The sequence below is a fragment of the Amblyomma americanum genome, chromosome 1 (assembly GCF_052857255.1).
Source record: "Amblyomma americanum isolate KBUSLIRL-KWMA chromosome 1, ASM5285725v1, whole genome shotgun sequence".
In the NCBI taxonomy this organism is placed as follows: Eukaryota; Metazoa; Arthropoda; class Arachnida; order Ixodida; family Ixodidae; genus Amblyomma; species Amblyomma americanum.
In genome coordinates, this window is record NC_135497.1 from 428,236,589 (window position 1) to 428,253,022 (window position 16,434).

General features: G+C 45.2%; 1 protein-coding gene and 1 long non-coding RNA gene across 2 annotated transcripts; both read left to right on the forward strand.

Annotated features, from left to right (window-relative positions):
• The first annotated feature begins 3,325 nt into the window (after nucleotides 1-3,325).
• Nucleotides 3,326-9,614, forward strand: LOC144103802 (uncharacterized). The gene is made up of 3 exons (XR_013308324.1): nucleotides 3,326-3,404; nucleotides 3,488-3,600; nucleotides 9,566-9,614. It is a non-coding gene; the product is annotated as an uncharacterized LOC144103802 (long non-coding RNA).
• A 33-nt stretch (nucleotides 9,615-9,647) lies between these two features.
• On the forward strand, nucleotides 9,648-15,898 carry LOC144124922 (uncharacterized). The gene is made up of 5 exons (XM_077657874.1): nucleotides 9,648-9,686; nucleotides 10,171-10,236; nucleotides 11,550-11,632; nucleotides 12,537-12,756; nucleotides 15,813-15,898. The coding sequence occupies exons 2-5, from the start codon at nucleotides 10,209-10,211 to the stop codon at nucleotides 15,896-15,898; spliced, it is 417 nt and encodes a 138-aa protein (XP_077514000.1). The 5' UTR covers nucleotides 9,648-9,686; nucleotides 10,171-10,208.
• Nucleotides 15,899-16,434: the final 536 nt, after the last annotated feature.

Below are 16,434 nucleotides of genomic sequence, written 5' to 3' on the forward strand. Positions count from 1 at the left end.
GTGACTCCCTCAGCAGTCAACTCATTTATTGCCTTCACAAATGGAATAAAAAATGTATTCATTACTGGCTTCCCAGACCCTACCCACAAGCCTGCCAAAAGAAGCTTCTCTCTCCGGTGCTTGTAAGGCAGTTCATTCACCATTACCAGCAGTGGCCACATACTCAGATTTGAACTCTCAAAGTGAGGCACACCATCAGTGTTGAAGGTGAGTGTGACATCATCGGCAGACAAAGGCAATTTATTATAATGAATGCTTTTTGTAATGTCTGCCACTTCGTATTGAACCGAGGTTCCCTCTCTTTTAGCCACTGTAGACTCTAGCACCTCTCGGAGCTGGCTTTTGAGGTCCATGACAAGAAAAAAGGAAGAAGATTTGATAAGACTCTCATGTGTGTGCACTAAATTACATTTAGGACATGAAATATCTTCTCCTTCTATCGCCTCACCTATGTACTCAGTGCAAGCAGTACAGTAAAAGTGTTTTTTGTATTGCTTTTCACAGGCAATAAAATGCCTAAATAAGGCATATTTCGATCCTGGGTATGTCACCCCTGAGGGCAAGTGGGCACCAATAAGTCGTACTAGGCTCTCTGTCGCCTCCTTGGAGCAGCCATGTCGCAAACTGTGAGCCATCACCATGAGCAAGCTTTCTGCTTGCGTTATATTTGCTCCTGGAAACAGCAAGTCATCCTAAAAAAAGAAAAAAAACAGTAACCAACATTTGAAGTGCAATGCGAGCGTGTTCTGAGCAAACGAGCAAGGTTTCATGAAAAACGCTGTGCGTGGAAGATGCTCTTATAACTGTACATTACTGCATTACCAATCGTCTTCATGACATTACAATGCATCTCGTTGCTAGACTGTATGCGTCTTAGGGAACAAAAGATAAAATTGCACTCAGAATGACTAGAAATTAAATGACATCACTTTCAAGCATTTCAACTACTAGTTTGCAGAAAAAAAAGTGGTACACATTTGTGGCAATGACTATGTGAAGAGACCTCAAGTGTGCTCGTCAAGTGTGCTGTGCGGCCATACCGCAGTCCTCTCGACATAAAAAACAACTGCATTAGGACTGCAAATTATGTCAGACATTATTGTAAGGCAGCTTACTTATGGAAGAGGCTCAAAAGCTTTTGAATTTTTTCTCCGTCTTAATGGGATATGATGAACGGTGCACCTGCACTTGTAAATGCAGATAACGAAGGGTGCCTATTAGTGACAGATAGAAACATGCTAAGTGATGTTTTGTTGTTTGGTAGCTTTCAGCATGCAAGAATGTGGTACTATCGAGACGAAACTTTATGTGCAACAAGCAATCTAGTCACACAGGAGCCTCTTATGACTGCCACATCATTTAAATACTGCATATAAGAGCATGTAAGCCAGACTTCAACATCTAGAAGTGCGGCCTCAAGCAACCGGACAATAATAATTTTTCCATTTCTGTTGTCACTCGCTGGTCCTGCAGACTTTTCTTCCCGACAGTACATAGGTGCACAGTTGTCCATTTGCTGACACTTGAAGCAAGTGCAACACATGTTAAGCTCTCTTACAAAGGGATAAGAACTCTGTGGGCTCTTCATCTCTTAAACAAGGAACAGCACTTAAATTGAAAAATACTATATTCTCCTGTCAACATTGCATGGCGGCTCTTAAAAAGAAACAGCACTTAAACTGAAAATAACCTAACTATAAGGTTCTGCTATAAGCTCCTGTCAAACAACATATAATCCATTATCCCTTTTCATACTGCAGTACAGTACGGCCTACTGATAAATGATCTGGTCTATAGTCTATGGGGGTATAACATCCCAAAATGACTCTGGCTATGAGGGACGCCATAGTGAAGGGCTCCGGAAATTTCGACCACCTGCGGTTCTTTAACGTGCACTTGCATCGCGCAGTACACGGGCCTCTAGAACTTCGCCTCCATCGAAATTCGACCGCCGCGGCAGGGATCTAACTCGCGTATTTCGGGTTAGGAGCCGAGCGTCACAACCATTGAGCCACCACGGCGGCTAAAGAATACACACGACTGCGTGGCCTCCACGCTTCGTGAAACTCTACAACCGACTGACGGCGAAAGCAGCACCAGGCGCATGCCCGGAAAAAGCAACCAAGCGTACTAACGGCGCATGCTTCTTATCATGAAGTCTTTTCTCGCCAGCTTTCGCGGCAGCGCTTCGCGAAACTCGGAGGCCACGCGATCGCGTGTTCCCTTAATTCAGCAGTTCACCGCACATGCAGAAACAAATGGCAAGGGCTGTTACCAATTCACCAGTCCGCTCATCCGGTGAGGCCTCGTGACTTTCGGGTTCATGCGGTTCAGGTTCGCTTTCTTCGGACGAGACGTCGTCAACTTCGTCCGATGAGACATCTTCGGGAAAAGCGCCTTCAGAAGATTCACAAGAACGTGAGCGGCTGTGCGCAGTCTCCCCAGCACAGGCACCAGAGCTGGAATCTGTAACGCCGGCTGTGTTCTGTTCTTCATTACTTGCATAGGAGCTTTCGTCACCCGATTCATCCGAGTCACTATCAGCTCGAGAAGCTGATGGCGCGCCAAGTAACTCCCGCTGCTTGAACCTGCACTTTGAACGATGCGGAACCTCGGCCGACGAGTCCCATAAGTATTTACTGTACTGCCTTTTCGGAGGCATGGTGGCAGCAGGCACAGTACCAGGTTAACTGGAGATTATATGGGACAGGAAGCTATATATATCTTCCGTGTTATGGTCACCCGTGCTTTCCAAGAAGCTTTCAAAGGATCGTCGGTCGCTTCTACCAGTAACTAAGGAAGGGCGCTCGCATGGGCGCTCGGATGTTGTTGTCATCGTCTGCTATTTATGACGGCGCTACTGGCATTCGCGTATGCAATTTTCGAACGCGGTGTTAAGTGCATGTGCTAGGATAAATGATTACTCTCCTCTCACTGCCTACCGGTGAATTTTTCCTGTCTTATTATTTTGAAATTGAGTAATGAAGCGTGCTTGAAGTAAAGTAATGGCAAATGCAATCTTGCCCAACAGGTTGACTGTAGCGCCACACCAACCGTAGGTGCCCTTCCCTAGCGGCAAAAGGCATGAGTGCAGCCAAATACCGCACCTGTAATTCCAACCATCCAAGCCAAGCCACCAAGCCCTGTTTGCGGTCCAGTCGGTTCAGCAGGTGCTACAGGAAGGCCTCGTGTTTCTACCCACTCCGTGACAATGAGCCACATTTTGATCAAATGAGTGGAGGAAGCTAAGTGGGATGTTTATCCTGTTAAATCCCTCGCGGACCCTGCCATCGGCATCCGACTTTTAACCGAAGAAGGCGCCATCAAACAATTGAAAGGCTCAGTTGTGAGCGTTTTTTGGAAGGAGGGCGAGCAGCCGGCGAAAGCTGAATTGCTGTACCTAGGTGAGTACTTGTATTTCTTTTGCGTGTTTAGTCAAGTTTACGCCTTTTCAGGTAGTGGAGTTCATTTGCATTGTTTCTGACAGGTAAACAAGCCTCACTAGAAAAAAAAAGGGCGAAACTTGCCGCGGAAGCGCCAGAATGCGTGGACAGGCGGAGGGAGGACAGCCAACCGTCAGCCGGGATGTCCACGTGCAATGTGCGTATCAATGATGCTGTTACGTGTGTTCTTTGCACTGTCGTTCATTTCAAAGCGATTTCAGTTCAAGGGGGGCCGTTTGAATATTTGTGCGTGCGCGGTGGCGAACGCAATATCAAGGATAACTGTGGGCATTTCACCACAGATGCTGTTATTGTAACATGCTTTTAATGCGGGGCAATTTACTGTATCAGGTTTACTAATAACTTTGTTCCTGTGCCTCTTGACGAGCAAGGGAACAAAAATTTGTTCCACGTGCATTCGCAACCTGCACGCAGAAGTTGCATATGTAAACCCTTTACTGCCTAGGCCATCGCTTATTTTCTCTGTGTGGTATTTAAATAGTGTCTTATAAATTTTTGCCGCAAAAGACGGAAAGGCGGGAAACCAAATACTTTAGAGGACATCCAGGCCTGGGCTGTTTGTACACGCCTGAGAAAAAGTAGAGACCACAAGAACGGTCACACAACTGCATGCAAGGGCTATAAAGTAACGAACTGCTCAGGACTTTGTTAAGGTCTATTGCCAATTATTGCATTGGTGCAGATGGTAGTTCGTTGCATGTGCTTAGCAGCCCAAACCTAGCTGATGCATAGGTGCCCCTGCGCTTGCTGCTACAACGATGAGTTGCTAATCATTTGTAATAGCATGATCTACAATGCTGCATTTTGCTGCTGATGGTAGGGGTTTTTGTGTGTGGGGGTGTGCATTGATCAAATTATCATCAGACTAACTATGCTACGTCCACTGCAAAACAAAGGCCTCTCCTGCTTCGCTTAAACTGACCCTGTCGGGTTCCAGGCATAGTTAACAATGTCTCCTTAGAATCTTTCAAACATCTCCTCATAATGTCTGGGTATAGCTGTGTAAACCTGCGCAGTCATGAAATTTATGAGCATGAGCACTGAAGTGCGTGCCGAGCAGCCTCGAACTCTACTTGTGGTGATGCACGGCGATTGCTTTAAAAAACAGTAGAAAGGGAGGTGCGTTTCTCCGTTTGCCAGAAGCAGGCAAGGCAGCAGAACCCTTTTTGCCACATTGTGAAAAGTAGCCACCGCGCATTGCCACAACTAGAGTTTGTAGCTATCTGCCATAGGTTTCTGTGTTCACGACCATAAGTTCATTGCCTGCACTGCTGTCGGCACACTTAACACGAATGCTTGACAGCATGGCTTGGACTGACGCCAGTTCCATTGAGCGTTGGCCACTGTTGCTGAGATAATATCTCAGTATGTTTACGGCAGCTAACCACAGCCGGAGTGCAGCTCGATTTGACTGGTCGACTTGTCTTACTCCTGTGTCTGACCGGCGGGGGAAGAGCACCCACTTGACAGGCTTGTTTTGCCACTTTTTGGTCGTGGCTGCAGTCTCATGTGCACCCGGAAAATGTTGCGGTTTGCTTATCTCAGCAAAGCAACATGGTGTGCGATGTCTTGCATGCCTTTCGAGTTTGGCCTCAAAGTGTGCATCGAAGGGTTCTTTGCAGGGCGGCTTCCTGCATAGTCCATGCTGCTCTGGAGATCTAGTGTCAAGGCATAAGAACTGCACGTACATGTCTTGAGCTAGACTCGTTGATGCGATTCAAACTAAGCTTTTAATAAAGTGGAGTTTTAGGCCAGTTGGTGATTCATGATATCCAGGTTGCCTTAGCGTGAGACAAACGAGGACAAGAGAGGGACACAGGACGAGCGCTCATCCTGTGTCCCTTTCAACACAGACTGCTGTACAGGGCAACACTCATCAATGACGTCTCGTCTGGAGTCTCCAAATCTGCAGTGTCGTTTACGCGATGTTCTAGGTTATCCGCAGTTTCCTTTTCGCACTCAGCACGGTTCCTTAATATTTGGGTACCATTCTTTCCATTCAGCATGTAGAAAGTGCAAAATATGATGGACCTCAACCCTAGTATTACCACTTGTATAAGTATCATATTATTGAACAAAAACCTGCAATGGACTAAAAGCTCCACTACGGTACCTGTTTCTTCCTTTCTTCTTTTAGTCCCTCCTTTATCCCTTCCCTTATGGCAGGGTTCAGGTGTCCTGTTCAGGTGTCTGCTGATATGTGAGACAGACACTGGGCCATTTCCTTTCCCCAAGAAATCAATTTTCAATTTTCTGTAAAGGGTGTGATTCCCCTAGCCTAGCAAACATTGTGCAAAGCCTGCCATTTTCTAGCCTGCAAGACAGCAGGAAAATAAATAATTTCAGGGCATATGGCAATAAAATTTGTAGGGTTTTCAAGGGACTGCAATAAATTAATTGAGATTACATAAATCAGACGAGAGATAGGCATTTCATCACTCGTCACCCCAATGCAAGAATTTTTAAGCTAGCATCAATAACACCGAAGATATAGACGATTTAAAATTACGCTCCTCCTCTCCCCCCTCAACTCGTACACGCGGGGCACCAGACAAAAATAAAGAAAACAGCTCTGGGACTGGGCCCCGCCCATGAATACGTCATCCGTTGACGTTCCTTTTGCAACTTCCGGTTGTCGCTCCTAGCACCCCAGCAGCAGCGTCGGCGGCGTGATTGCGGCGCGCGTCGGGTTTCTTTGCTTGTCGTCTGTTGTAGTTAGCAGTAATAGACCGGAACCTCAAGGTGCGACTGCTCGCTCTTACGGCCGCGATGGGCATCGAGCCCTATGCGTTCACGCCATACCGACTGAACGCCAGTGACGACAGTAGCGACTCGACGAGCCACTGCGAGTGGCTCCGGAACTCCATACAGAAGGAGGCGGCAGAGGAAAATTGAAACCATATGCGCGAAGGCAATGCCCTGGCTCGCGCTTGCCCGAGAGAGTCGTGCGGTGGCACGAGCAGACGATTTTCACGGCTACCGGAAGTGTGCCTGTGACTTCGTGGCTGCCGTGGCTCCAGCGAATGAGAGCGTGTGGTGGCCTGGCGACGTCATGGGTACAGTGACGTCTTTTTTCACGATATAAGTTTAAAAATCGGTCACTACGAGGACACCAATCAGCCCGCAAATTTTAAAAAACACGGTTTTTAAAAATTCATAATAAATTGCCTGTTCAGTTTCGAAGACTCGTACTTGGTGTGAATGCTTCTTAGCATCATTTCTAAGCATTGAAAACATTTACAAGTGACTTATTATTCATTGCATAGTCCCATAGTCTCTTTAACGCAGTAAAACTGAGTAGAGGTCATGATTTTGCTTTGCTGGGCCGTCGACACATCTGGGGACAATATTACACTCCTGTTAAGCTTGTCTGATCTGTTTGCACTGCAACAGCCGCCGCGGTGGCTTAGTGGTTATGGCGCTCGGCTGCCGGCCTGAAAGACGCGGGTTCGATCTCGACCGCGGCGGTCAAATTTCGGTGGAGGCGAAATGCTAGAGGCCCATGTACTGTGCGATGTCAGTGCACATTAAAGAACCCGAGGTGGTCGAAATTTCCGGAGCCCTTCACTACGGCGTCTCTCATAGCCTGAGTTGCTTTGGGACGTTAAACCCCTATAAGCCTATTTGCACTGCAGATGTGCAATTCACGGCATAACTGTGTTCTGCAGTTTAACACGAGGTGTGTTTGGCTGCGGTGATAGCCTAGTGCTCTCGCGCAGCGGCCTGCAAATCTGATCAGTTCACCTCGCCGCGGGTTCGACTCCCAGTGGTGGATGTTATCTTGATTTCTTTTTAACTTACCTGATGTATCATCGCTATTGCTAGGAAACTGCACAAGATCCAATGATCACAAAATTCCTGGTTGATGTTAGTGAGCAAAACTGCTTTTGCACTAAAAGCTTATGGGTCGTATGTGTACTCGCAGGTGGTATCGAAAATCACAGATAGCAAGTGAAAAGGGTGATGTCATCAAGCGTCCTTATAGTACAGCAAGTCGAGCACTGCCACTTCAGACAATCGTATACATGTCGCTCCTCTATACAAACCTACCACTGGCCGACCTCCATGTGGCGTCATTCATGACCTGACAGTCGTACCAAAATTGTGACGCGTCGCAGCGCTGACATCAGTCCAAGCAAGCCCAAGCCATGCTGCCGAGCGTTCATGTTAAGCATGCTGATGGCGGTACAACCTTCTCGTTAAGCTCAATTACAATAGTTGCCAACATCTCATTAAGGCTGCAGAATTCCTTTTTGTTTCCAGGGATGTCACATCTAGCTCTCTCCTTGACATTAATCAGCAACATAGTACGGTGTCACCCGTTAACATTTTGTATGCTTCATCTGCCCTCCTAACATCACTAAACCCTAGACATCCAATACCTGGAAATTCTTCTAACACTGCCAGGCTAGCCTCACTCTTAAGGTTTTTGCGTTACATGTTGCCAGGTTTAGTTTCCAATGGCAGCCTGTCTGGATCGAGCGATTGTTAGGACTCTCCACTGCATTGTTGTTTAGAGTGCCGCCTTGGTTAGTTGCTCTGCGGCTGCTGGGGATTGAGAGCTAGAGGTTGGTTGACTGCAATTAGCCATGGATTAACCATAATGGCATAAAGATCGGTTGATGCCAATGAATGAAGGTCCTCCTTTGGGGCATGCATAGTTTATAGCCAGAAACTCAACTGTGAGAGCTTTAAAAATTTCAAAACCGCCTTCACTGCTTTCCTCTTATATTAATGTTAGGTGCAGTGCACTACAAACCTTGCTTATGGGGGTGGAGGACAAGGGTCCAAGTGGTTGGGAGGGTGCACTCACACTCAAACCGTAGGCAGTCGCTAAGTAGGTGCCCGATCCGCTCATCAAACCCGTAGTTCTCACATGCAGGAGAGTCTGCCATTGTGATGAGGTCCGAATAGGCATTTGTAAATGCCACTCTGAGCCACTGGTGACAAACAGCGTAGAATCGCAGTGGGAGAGGTCATACGGTATATCTAGTCTTTAGGGTTAGAAGCCGAGCACCATAACTACCGAGCCACCCTGGCAGAGTAGATGGCAGTTGTATTGTATAATGGCATAAAACCACTAGCAGGTTTTCGCTTCATCCTTAAACTCCCATTTGATGGAAAAATAAGGGCTGGGTACGCAGTACCTCCAAAGTAAACCAAATCAATTTGTTCTTTTTTAGTTTCACATTACATATGACTGAATTGCTTAATAATCAACAAGAAAACTGTCACTAAGCATGGACTCGCAAGTTATTTGCTGCCATTCTATTAACTGGTAATGGGTGCTGCCAGGGGTCACAACCTCTAAGAGTGCCAGTCAAATGGCTGAAATAGTCCTTACATTTTGGTTGGTATATTTGCCCTTTGTTTTGGTGGAGTCAAGGCGTGGTTCCATATGTGTGCACAAACATGGCTGAACTTTAGGTTTCCCACTGCCAAAGCATGCCTTTGTCTACAAATTGCACAGTGTGTGCTCCTCTTTTCTTCTCAAACCAAATCAGGGGCAAACCTGAAGCGCTAATTACTTGTGGGTGTTCATATTATGAACTAACGGATGGTGCATCATGTTAATCCATTGGTGTCTTGGTTGAAGTTAGTGTTTTTCATTTAATGCATGTGGTACTTGATGAGAATATGCAACAGCAGTAAAGTGGCTTCTAAACTATAAAGGTAGTTTTTTTGCACATGGTGCTTGTTTATTTGTGACAAGTGCACACGTAAGCAGATTGTTCATATTCGCCTGTGTCCTTGATAGTGGTTGTTTTTTTCTTGTGGATTCAGTTTTTCTACCTCAGTAATGAAATGCAATCTGAAATACTCATACTTTTCAGTGCTGGATGTTTCATTATGTTAGAAATGTGTAGCCCTTGCTAGTAGCGCATATCATGTGGACATTAGAACAGCTGAAGTGCGTGCTATTCAGTTTTAAGTGGTCATGCAGTAAACTACTGCAATCATTACAAAAACCAAACCTTTTTCTTTAATACTGAAGACATCTGGCATGTATACTACAGCCAGAAGTGGTTGAAACTGCACAAGGATATGCTTCAATTTTTAAAATATTTTACATTTCAATAATTGTCATGCCACTTCTTCAGGAACACCCATGCTGTAGATCAGCTGCACAGCAGCTTAAGGAGCAGCAGGAGAAGATTTCCTGCCTGAGAAATGAAAATTAAAGCTTGAAGAGGCAGCTGGAAGCAGCCGAGAAAATAGCTGGTGAGAATTCTGGGATGGCTTCACATTCCTTGCACTTGAAATTTTAGTTTTGGCATGAAACCTGTTCTTGCAATAAATCATTAAGTGCGTGCATTTTGTGCTTGGAGGCATTACGTCATACATGTCTGAATACTTAGCATAACTGTGTGCAGTCTGCTGGTTCTTGATCACCACTTCACAGATACAACTGTTCTATGCCCGAAGCATACATTTGTACTGTGTTCGTGCTCAGCGGGTGTAATGTTTCCTCTTCTACAGCACTGTTTATTCTTTGCCTTTAACTGTCAACACTTTCAGATCAAGATGGTCTCTTTATAAGCACGCACCGTTGGGCATTGTTAGTATTGCCATATCTATTGCTTAACGAAAATATTTGCCTGCCTGAGTTTTCAAACTTATGTCTGTGCTGACATTGTTTACTGATTTCATTTTCCTCTTGCTTCTTTTTCTGCTTCACCATTGCCCCGACACTCCTTTCTCACAGTGCAGCACAGCAAAATGGTTTGTTCTGATTAACCTTCCATGTCTTTCCTTTTCCTTCTCCTTGCTGGTAAGCACAAGTCATAACAATCTCTTTCTTGGTGTTCATTTCAGATATGAGTGTTTTAATCAGGCTGGTTAACAATGCAATATTCATTTTTAATGTAAGACGTCTGTGTTTGTTTTTAAGCAGAGCGACATCTCGGACATATCTTGCAATTTGAGATTTTATTTATGCGCAATATACTCTAGGGCATCTCATGGACTCAAGCAAGGCCCATCATATGAACTGTGTGAAAATGTTTGCAAAAAGTTCTTCAGTTGATAGCTTGTGGATAGGCTTTGCACTTGGAGATGTTTCTTCATTTTTAAAAAATGTGTTTGTCAGCCAGTTGTATAGATGACAGATAGTGTTCAACCTAACACCCAGTTTCTGGAGAATCTTTGAGAGAGCCTTGATACAGTACACTCCACTGAAATGGCTCATCATTTTGTACATGAACTAGGTTGAATTCCAGCTTTATTCTAAGTAGCTATAAACCTTTGGTTCCACACATTGCCGAGCAATATTCACTACTAATGATAATAAACTTTCCTAGAATCTATGCGGCTGCTACAGCTTAGATGCTAGGCCCCTTGCGCTTTTTGAAGGAGGAAACGAAACCTTGTGGCAGTATTTTTATTCATGTAAATTTAAAATATAGGCCAGCGATAGGAATGCCTCTTGAATATTTGTGTATTTTGGAAAGGAAAATGTACAAACCCTGCTCTGCGAAACAGGCATTGGCTACCCTTAACATGCCCAGAAACCGGTGTTTTTGTTTTAAAGGGCCCCTGATATCATTTTGATGGGCTCATTCTAGTGGACCAGATTTGTAGAGGTGGTCTTTGTGGGCATTCGAGTCATATTTGGAAGCTCTGCATGGACCCTATCATTTGGAAATAATTTTTTAAAAATCTGCTCGCAGTAGCTTGCAACCGGTTACGGAGACACGCCTCACCGCCTCTGCCCACTGATGTCATTGGGGTGGGGGACGCACGATGAGGTGTGTCTCCTTAATCGATTGCGAGGTACTGCGAGCAGAGATTTAAAAACTATTTCAAATTATAGTGTTCATGCACAGCTTTCAAATATGAATTGAATGCTTATAAAGACCACCTCTGCAGATATGTTGCACTAGAATAAGCTCATCGAATTCATTTCAGGGCCCTTTTAACTGATTCCATACTTTTTTATAATGGTAGATGTTTATAGGTGTGTTTTGTTTACAACTGGAAAATAGACTACTTACTTGCGGGTTGCTGCCTGGGCTTTGAGTGGTGTGCTCACATTCTTCCTGTTTTAATAGAATGCTAACAATTTTCTTTCCCTGTCCATTGCAGTGCCAGCCAAAATGGTGAAACGGCTGGAGAGGATGCTGGAGTCCAAAAAGGAGCCAGATCAGCCTGTTGTGCCATGTGCAAAGGTTTGTGAGCTAAAATATGATCGTTGCACATACTCTTGAATATACAAATGAGGTACTCTTCTGCGTTTGAAATATTCTCTGGCATTCGATAGAGAAGTTATCACGGCTTCTTGAATTCATGCATGAGCCCATTAGAGGCATGTCCTAAAATGTATATCTGCATGTCTGCAGACCGTCGCCCCACCGGACAGTGAAAGGGAGAATCGCCAGAAAGAGGGCACTGCGGGTGATCAGCAGCACATGCATGTTTTTCGCTTAGCCAGCCACGTGCAATCATCCTTGTTGCTTCCTCAAGGCATGGAGACGAAATGCTAAATCAGACACGCATTGGTGCCTTAGTATACCAACTGAGCCGTCTACAACCATAAATTCCTCAAATCTTTTCCGCGAAGTGCTGAGCACGAACAGGTTATGAAACACGTATCGAAGAAATGACCAAATTAAGTTATGACTGGCTGTGCACTAATCAGTTGCAGTGTGATCAGTCCTAAAAAAATTGGCAATTGAAAAGGTTATTGTAGAGGCATGCATGTAAATAGATGCTCAGGAAACCCCAAAAAGCCCTCCATCATACCTCGGTGTACCATAGATCCAATTTGAGGACCCCTGAAGTAGATGGTCATACAGTGCAATATGCTCAGGTAACGTGAAAGAGCCCATGCTTTCCTTGCAGGCACTTCATCTAGTCGCTAGGCTATTACAGCACTACAATTCGCATTGAACCCATTAATGCAGGATCTCTTTCGAAAAATTTTTGCAGTTGCAGTACAGTTAAGTAATTTCCTCGCTTTAAACAACTGCTGACATCCCAACTGCACAGAGGATAACGGGCAATCTAGCATTTCCATTGAAACAGCTGAATTCGCTTGCTTGCCTTTATCTTTGATTGCTGTGCTGTTTGCAGGTTGACATTGGGAATGGTGTACTGGTTTACCGCACCATTCTGCAAATGTTGGAGCGGCAGTGTCAAAGCAGCCCTGGGAAATTCGCCAGGGCGCTCCTTCGGAATGTGTTCACGGAGGAGGAGTTGAGGGGAAAGTCCCTCTATGGGATGAAAAATAACGTGCAAAAGGGCCTTCCTGTGAAGGAGGCCCTAGACCCTGTTCGGCTGTCTGCTGTGATAGGTGAGTGTTCCATCTCTTCTCTGCTTGCTTGCTTAAAAATTAAGGGCCAAACTATAGCAAAGCATTGAAGGGAAAGTATAGGCCATGTAGTTAAGTTCGATTTTTAAGTTATGAGAGAGACCCGGCTGCTTGCAAGACTTTAGAGCAGTCCCTTCTAACACTCCACTGCCTCGCTGCTCAGAAATTTGGTGCACTTCTTTTATGGGCTGTACTGTCATGGCTTCAGCCTAGAAGGCTAATTTTTCTAGCGCCAGATTAACATAACATTCCACAGCACAACAGCACTTGCAAGTGTGTGTGTATTGGTTGCTCCCATGGCGACAGCACTGCTTTTGTGCCATATTATGGCACTTGGCACCCCCCTTTTCTATGTCTACATAAACTTTTCCATAGGTGAAGACTACAAGGTCCACAGACCGCAAACTGCCTTGTGCTAACATTTCTCATGGTTGTTTATTATATTATTTCTACCAGAAAAGTGTGCTGGCAGATATCTTAGCCCACATGGTATGCTGAAAACACCAAACCTGGCATGTGCAGTCATGTGCGAAGGTGGAGGGACCACATGAGTGGGGATGTTTGCGTGGCTGGCGGAAGTGTGTGGGCAAATAGGCTGACATATTTTATCAGTCACCCAATGCATACCTTAAAAACAGACGCTGCACCATGAGAAAGTGCTGGCACGTGCCGCATTTGCTCGCGTATAACCTGCACCGAAATTTTAAAAAACGCCTTTAATAAGTGAGGGTGCGAGTTACCTGCTAATTTTTTCTTTTGGGGGGGTCAGCTTCACAGCAGTGCGCGATGGCGGCCTTCCACGTGTAGTCTGCCATTCTCATTGTCGTCAACGCTTGTCAAGTCGACGAGGGGCCAGCGAAACGTGTAGCGGAATCCACATTCATAGTCTGTTTATTCTTCCCCCGCCATTGGCCACGTTTTCTTCAGACAGTGTTGTTGAGCCTAGTGTCGGGCACTCTTTCATGTACTGCACCCCAGTTCGCACTATTTCCCTGCTTTGTTTTGGCGTCATGAGTGCGACTCGGTGGCAGTGTTTCGCAGCGAAAGAGAAGTTAAGCGGAAAATTTCTCTTGCTGCCGACGATATGTGCCAAAGTTGTGCTTTCACTGTCTACGCTAGACAGCAAGGTCACAGCGTTTAGCTTAATACTTCCCGCGCTTCCTTCACGGACCTGGCGGGGCCATGTTATCCACAACCCAAGTGTGCACTACACCGCTTGTCAAACACACTCAAAGACAAGACACTTTTCGTTCAAAGCAATCACAAAATGGCGAATGGATGTAACTTCATGAAGACGGAGCGTCACTCTGTCGACACGGTCGGAGAAATCCAAGTGACGAAACGGCGAATGACTGTATGAGACCCGCTGTGGTGGCTCAGTGGTTAGGGAGCTCGGCTACTAATCCGGATTCCCCGGGTTCGTACCCGACCGCAGCGGCCGCATTTCAATGGAGGCGAAATGCACAGGCGCCCCTGAGTTGTGCGATGTCAGTGCACGTTTAAAGATCCCCAGGTAGTCGAAATTACTCCGGAGCCCTCCACTATGGCACCTCATTGTTCTCTTAGTCCCTTCTTCATCCCTTCTCTTAATGCACGGTTCAGGTGTCCACCGAGGTGTGAGACAGATATTGCGCCACTTCCATCCCCCAACAACCAGTTTTTAATTTTCAACGTATGAGACAAGCGATAACTGCCCCCGAGAATTTTGGCAACAAAAGCAAGTACGGCGATGACTATCCGACTGCCACCTAAGTGTCAGAGATCGCAGGGACCTCTACTGGCAAAAATGAGGTACCAAAAGTATTTCAAGCCAATCCAACTGCAGAGTAAATCCACTTCAATCCAAGATGGCGCCTTTTGCGCCAGCAAAAAGCCAATAAGATGGCCGATTTTGGCCCGCAGGCGACTGAAATTAGTCTGAAAAATCAAACTTTCGGACTTTGAAAGTCCAAAATATCCGTCGTGAATACGTATGCGCTTCTATGGGGTAACTGACAGTGCCTCATCGAACTCCGAATTACTCGTCGGTTACTGCACTTTATTACTTGCTAAGGAGGCACAAGATAAACTGTGCGTTCATGAAATTTAGCGTTCTGTAAGCTCGGTCCTCATGACTCATTTCTGGTGCAAATAGCTGAAGCAAGCATGGGCACATTCAGTTGGGTGAGGTATGCGAGATCTGCCTTACCACTATGAAGGTTACCATAGGCCAAAACAGGCTACTGTATGAATAATAGGACTCTTTAGCAGACTGTTTTGTTTGAAGCAGAGTAAAACATCTGTGCTGACATGCTTTCTTTGTGGAGTGCCATGGAAATCAGAGCTATAAAATTGAATGTTCTATACACAACTGTAATTAATGCACAAGTAGCATGGCAGCGGTTCTTTAGGAAGGCAGTTTTATCTGCTTGTGCAGTTTAATTGCTTTTGCTGCTTTTGTGTACTTAGCATTTATGTTAGTATAACCCAGCCTGCCCAACATTGTAGTTTGTTTTTTTGCAGTTACTGTTTCTCAGTGGTTGTGGATGTCGAATTTTCTTTTACTTTTCCTGAACAACTAATATTGCTGAAACTGTTCAAGACGGACAGTATTGAAGTGCACATTCTGTGTGTAACCCGATGCTTTAGTGTACTCTCTTCAGTTTCATGTACAAGGAGAAAGTAAGCATAGTATGGTAATGTTCACAGAGTTGAGGCAGCTAGTTGTGGCAATAGTTTCAGTTGATATCATGCAAGCAGTGACAGGCATATTGACTCATTCTTGACGGCACATGTAATTTCATGCATGCCCCAGTGCAGTGGCTCAGTGGTTATGCACTCGGCGGCCATATTTCAGTGCACAGAACGCCATGTGGTTCAAATCTGGAGCCTTCCACTGCGGCGCCCCTTATAGCCTTGTGTTGTTCTGGGATGGTAAACCCTATATACCATACCAGTATGATGAGGTGATCAAGGGCAGTGCACACAAATAATATTGACTTTGTGTTTCAGTTGATATGTAGCACACTGTAATTGTGATTTGTTTTATATCTTTGCAGGGTACACGTGTGACCATTTTCCTGTAGTCAATGTGGCGTATTTAAAAAACAGCCTGGCAGCACTCCTTGCACGGGAACTAAAATAAACTGAAATGAGTTCAACTATTATTTCCTGCCTTCTGTTAAAAAATGAATATCCAACTATATTTGTTGTTGGTCAGTAACAACGCGCAGAATATGCTCATAATCTACAGCTGACAGAACTACTTGTCTCTAAGCTAAGCAGATATCTGAAATATCACTTCTTGAAAGATTTGCGAGTTGAATGAGTGTGATGCAGTAAAATGGTTGCTTCATCCAAAATAGTTCAAACCAGCTGTGCACGAAAAAATTACTAATGCATGCCCACTTTATCCAAGGTACACACTGGCTTCATCACCTAGAAAGTGCACTAGCCTGTCTGGAGGTGAATTGTGATATGACGCAGCTAAATTAACATGACGTACATACTACAGCTTTAAGCTGTACAAAACTCATGGAAATGGGGATGAGTCAGGCAAGCTTGTGCTTATCTGACAGGTGGTAGTAAATTTAGAAGGACAAGGTGATTTCTATGGTGCATAGTAGGAGATGAGGCATTGCATTGGGGAGGTGTACCTGCCTGCCACCAGCTCTGACTGTA